This window comes from Olea europaea, unplaced genomic scaffold (assembly GCF_002742605.1).
Source record: "Olea europaea var. sylvestris unplaced genomic scaffold, O_europaea_v1 scaffold652, whole genome shotgun sequence".
In the NCBI taxonomy this organism is placed as follows: Eukaryota; Viridiplantae; Streptophyta; class Magnoliopsida; order Lamiales; family Oleaceae; genus Olea; species Olea europaea.
Window position 1 is genome coordinate 175,915 of NW_019264892.1, and position 5,984 is coordinate 181,898.

Sequence of the window (5,984 nt, forward strand, 5' to 3'; positions counted from 1 at the left end):
TGTCATAAGATGGACATATATAAAGAAGAAACTAGTCAAAAACATGTGAACAGAGACAGGGGATGAAAAGCTCAAATTCCAGCAGAACTAAACCACTAACATGGATAACAATGTTCAAAGATAAGTGAGAAGACTTGAGCAAAACCTCTCTATTACAATTCTCAGCTTTATAATACACATGCTTAACAGTACAGATGACAAAAGGATCAAGATTTACCTTGTATCCGGTGTACTCGACTTAATAATCACACTAACGGAGTTTATTTCCTCGACCAATGGTATGCACATCAGTATCCAGAGTAATTGCCTAAAAAATTATGATTAAAGTTATGCATACCATATAATTAACAGCTTCTTGGTTTTTAGATGGTCGATAAGGGCACGTCCAATTAATTCACCAAATAACTGATCAAACCATCCCAACAAGAATCATGTTCAACCAACAAAATCATGCAAAAGTTGTCCTCCGATAATGTCCCTTCCAAACTGTCGATTTTGTGCTGCAAACCCACTCTCTACATACCCCTCACTATCTAGACCAAAACGACGAGCAGCATTTACTGGGTAGGCCTCTGAGAAACCTACATTCTGATGGAGACCAAGAGTTAAGGACACACCACCACTTCCTCCAGCACTGCTCATGCCAATTCCCACATGATGTGACAAATTATCGTATGGAAAATTCACCGGCCCCTCGGTGCCGATATGAGTTCCAGTTAAGTCGTTCCCAGTGAGTTTTGATTGCAAATTTTCAATTCTTTGCATCGAGTTGGATGAGTTTTCACATTCAACCGGACAACTTGTAGGCAAGTTATCATTAAGCCGATTGGCACTTGGTTCCTCTCTTTGAGGAGCTTTTTGGGTTTGGCGCGTTTCAAGCATGTGTATCTCTTCCACCATAGGCTTCCATAGCCTTACCCTTGCATTTATAAACCAGTTTGAAACCTGATCCATATATACATATAAAGTTTTAGATGATATATTCATTGAATAAATACAATATAAGAATCTTGATGTGCAACTGTTTTTTCATATAAATAGAGGTGCACCTGGTTCCTTGTGAGACCTGTCTGTTTCGCTAACATTATCTTGTCCGTGTCAGTTGGATAACTGCAACAGCAACAATGCCCATTAAGACAAGGCTCCGAGATATTTCTCTCTTCTAATATTTAAAAAACATGAAATGAAGGGAAAATCTAATGCTAATCAGCATGGATAAGAACTTACGGGTGCAAAAAATGTTCGAACAACCAGGCCCGCAGAACAGTAACAGCTCGCTCCGGTAGTCCTCTTTGAGGTCGCCATACAGGTTGATCAATGAATCCAAATGGTCTTTGGCTCTGAGTTCCCCCTCCAGAATTCCCAAATTGAGCCCCATCCCTCTCGTAACTTAGTGGACCATGAGATTTTATGAACTTCAGCTGATCAGTGATGACATTCCGTAAACACTTGAAATGTTTAGACATGGCTTTTAAAGCCATATTTGCAAATGGCGCTGCATGGCTTAGTCCAGCAACAGATTCAAACGAGGCAACTACTGACACCATCTGTTGGTAATATTGCTTGTACCTCCTGTAAACCTAATACCAGGAGAATCTTAGAGTTCTTGTAGATTAAAGTTCTTCAAGTTACTTCCTGGTTACGTTCTTAAATGATTCCAACAGTGTGACAGTTATAAATTAGCAACGAAGATAGAAACTTATGACGAATTCCAGTATTAGATATTTAGAATTGCTGCAATGCAATTACAAAAATCCCCATTGTTGAGAAAATTTAATATCTTCCATAACTTTTGAATTACAAATTGCACAAAGCTTCATTTCCAGAAAATATAAAAAGTAAAAATAAACCGTGATCGCATTAGGAGTGGTTGATCTTACATCAATCAAACGGGCATAATTAACAATGCTATATCATGTATCGATTTTAAACCAATCACGTCAATTAGAACCATATCCTCTAGATACTCTATCAGCGGCGATGGGAACCACAGCAACCCCATGCCTAGAAAAAGTGATAGTTCTTGGGAACTTAACTGCCTGGTTATCACCAACAGGGTTCTTACGTGCTAACAAAATTTAGAAAATAAGTACACTAGAGGTACTCTGGTGTGGTGCATGAAGGGAGCCAATCCAAAGCCCCAGCTGGGAAAAAATGTGCACCCGTGGCCCGGGTCACAAGCATAATCACCCATCTCACTGGCACCAGTGATGAATTGTCGTGCCATATTGGTTAGGCCCTAAACCCATGTGCAAGTACAAGGGGTTCTGCCGAGGTTCAAGAATTAGAAGCACCATTCCTAACAATTAATTTTGAGAAAGATGGTACCATTGGGAGTTCTAGAAGCAATGCAAATTTTTAGTTCTCTCCTTCCTGGAGCTAGATAGGAGTTAAATTCTCCGCAGAGGCAAATTATGCTTGAAAGAAAGGTGGTAAAAGATTGATTCACGTAAATTAAAAAAAAATTCTCTCGCAAATAAGCCCCTATTTGACAACCATTATTTGAAAATTCTTTTTTCTACATACTAATTTTCAACAATACATTCACGCGATAAAATTTTCTCCATGTAAACCCAAAACTTTTCCATACTCATGAACCATACATTCTCCTAAAAATCACTATTCAAAACATTGTTTTTTCGAAATAATGGCCAGGGCTAAATCAAAGGTGTAATTGGCATCCCAGGTAATAAAAGGGTATGATAATATATTAATAGGCTATTAACCCGGTGATTAGGATACTATGATGTCATCAAACCACGAGTTTTAATCAACTACATTTGCTGGACTTATTGTTAAGTTTATAGCGATCCAATTCTCCAGTCCAATAACTCATTAATAAAGTAAAAGTGACTACTGTAATTACTTGGTCTGGAATTTAATTTGACTTCCATGATTGCAGAAATGGCACCTAGAACTTTGGTAGTCACAATAATTACCTACCATAGAACCTTGAAGAAGTCACATGAATATTGAAATTCATAAATATTGGTACACAAGAATTATATATCATTAGGTCAATAAGAAGGATTATATATCTATAGCATTATTAATACACATCAAATGCATTAGTGTAGATTACGTACAAGATTCAAGGACGTACATTAACCAGGATGTTCCTACAACTTGAGTAAATATGAGGATACTTGAAATTGCTTTCTCAAGCACTCATAAGAAAAACACTTTATAAACAATACAGAGAAACAAGTTTGCTAAAGAGAATAAATTATTTTTCTAGAAGCGTTCTAGTATTTGATTTAAACTGTTAGCCCACTTGGCTTCTAGTAAAGTGGTGTTAGAGCTTATACTAAAAACCTTTTAAATTTACTCTAGAAAATATAAAGTGATGAAGAAAACAGCTCAGAGGGAGAGAGAGGATTGCTTGACTCCTAAAGCCACAACAATACCTTATCAAAACAACATATAGTTTGAGACCTTTTTTTTTTTTCTTTTTTTTGCCCCGGGGGAGGGGTGGAATATGTTTTGGAATAGTGATAGTTTTGGAGAATGTGTGATTAAAAATGAAGAAAAAGTTTGGGTTTACGTGAAACTATTTTATAAGAAAATGTGTGGTTGAAAATAAATTTTATAAATGAGTTTTGGAAAAAATGGGGATCAAACAGGGACTAAACAACAGTTGGTGATCCATATTGCCATGGAATAAATCTCTTAAAAGATGAGATGAAAATTTCTTAGTCAGGTGCGTCAAGAACGATGTTCATTTTTAAGATCCCATTGGTGAATAAAATGATGAAAGTTGACGTGTTTAATTAAGAGGTTCTACATACTAATTAGCTCTACAAGATCTTCAATTACAGAAACAATTCAAGCAATCGAGGATAGAATTTCATGTGTTAAAATGCGCCTACATAATATCTATAGACATACGCATAGGGGAGTCTTTGATCTGCAGAAAGATTTACTATAAAGGATAGAATTTTAAGAGCTCAAAAAATACCAAGGAAACCATCATTAATGATGATGCACTTTCCCGGGTGCAGTGGCATAAATAATTGATATCCTACAAAACCACGAGTATAGGATAACTAATATACAAACTTCGCCAAAGTAAAACAATTAATAAGGTTGCCTTCTTTATTTTTTGGCTTATTAATTGTTATCATGATATCACTAATGTCAAATGAAGAAGGATATAATTGCCGAATTAAGAACATTAACCAGAACTATGGAACCAGAGACAGAATCATATTCTCTCAGCATTATGCTTTTGTAAATTGTACAGTTTCGGCCGCTTCTTTATTAAACAGGAATCACAAAAAAATATGCAGCATATGTATTAAGACATCTATTAAGCTCAACTTAACTAGGCTTAAATAGTAATTAATTTCCAACTGTGACTGTGAAGAACTTAATCCTTTCAAATGGATTCCTTTAAAGACTTCATTCAAAAAACATTGGTAACTTGGTAGTATTGTCCCTGTTAGAACTCTTTCTTATGTTTGTCAGACGCTTTACGGAACCAATCTTTGTGCATATATTCCTTCTTTGTTACTTTTCCAAAAAGATGATTTCTTCATCTTTAACAAACTCTACACCTATTACAAGAATCTAGATCACAAAGCAACCATTTTTACTTCAAAATATCAAAGTTAAATGCTTTTTCTGCCACTAGTTCATGCATTACCACAAATTGAATGCTGGTACTGATTCACTATCTAGATATGCATATTAAAGAATTTTTACATTAAAATTAGAAATAGTATCTACAGTAAAAGACTTGGAAGTTGGAACACGCAAAGACCTAGCTTTCAGCACTACCATAGGATGAAATGAATAATCAAATCTACTGACAGAAAGTAAAAATACTAACACAAAAATGAACATCGAGTAATAGCTAAGAACTGGAGATACAGGCAATATTACCTCGTGAAGCATTGAAAGTAATCTTGATTTCTTCCCAGTTTGTTCGCCACCATCACTGCAACTCAGTGGATCGTCAACAACCTCATCACCGTTCAGACTTTCCAACGGTGGGAGATCCAAGAGAGTTGAGTCAGGTGCAATTGTTTCTGCATAAATTTCTCTACTCACAAAACAAAGCTCTTCTAACAACTGTTGAGCAGGCTTCAAGAATCTTGAACCCTTCAAGATAGAAGCATAACCAGTAAAGGGCCCTAATGGCACAGAACTTCTTGATAATTCATTAGAAGTGGAGCCTCCCAGGCCACCACCGCCTCCACCGCAACCCTCACCATCACCACCGAAACTACTGCCACCAACCAAATACTCTCCAGTGACCTTGTTGCTACTGAACATTGAATAGTCATATCTCTGAAGATTCAGCTCCAGAGGAAGATTGCTCTGGTGAGCGTGATGTGAAGATAACGACAAAGACAAACCTTGACAGGTTGCTGCACTACTACAGTTGGCCTCGTGGGTTATTGACAGTGGTTCAGGTTTATACACCACCACTTCACTACCATGAAATGACTGATCAAGAACTCTGAGGCATTGGGGTGTGTAGATATATGGGCTGCCATTAATATCTTGAATAGTGCTAGGGCTTAACTGTACAGATGATTGTGGATCCAAATACAAATGATTTGTAGCTGAAGAAGAAGATGAGGCAGCAGTACTAATCGTATTCACTCCTCCAACAAAACCCATCAAATTCATGCCCTTTTCTTTAACACCACCGCCACCAGTAACTGTGCCTACGTTTGAATTCTGCTTGCAGGGTGTAGTACCAAGATCGAGGCGTTGATGGTGTAGGTTAGCACAGTTGATCAAATCTGAGGACATAAGTGATGGATCGTAGAGATGGACTAAATTTGCACTTTCTTGAACATTTTCTACACATCCAGGTTGGGTTTGGGCTATAACTCTCAGCTTATCTCTTCTGCTTTGTTGCGGAACATGATATGGTTGAAATCTCTCGGCCATGAATAGTGCACTGAACTGAGAAGCTTTGTATATATACAAGTTTAGAGAGAAAAGCAGTGCGTGAGAGAGAGAGAGAGAGA

At 37.1% G+C, this 5,984-nt stretch overlaps 1 protein-coding gene across 1 annotated transcript; it reads right to left on the minus strand.

Annotated features, from left to right (window-relative positions):
• Positions 1 to 5,978, minus strand: LOC111390150 (BEL1-like homeodomain protein 9). Its single transcript, XM_023015149.1, has 4 exons — positions 4,885 to 5,978; positions 1,228 to 1,580; positions 1,050 to 1,110; positions 1 to 945 (listed from the first exon to the last, which is right to left on the minus strand). Exons 1-4 carry the CDS (start codon positions 5,902 to 5,904, stop codon positions 436 to 438), a joined length of 1,944 nt encoding a protein of 647 aa, XP_022870917.1. The 5' UTR covers positions 5,905 to 5,978; the 3' UTR covers positions 1 to 435.
• Between the last annotated feature and the right edge of the window lie 6 nt (positions 5,979 to 5,984).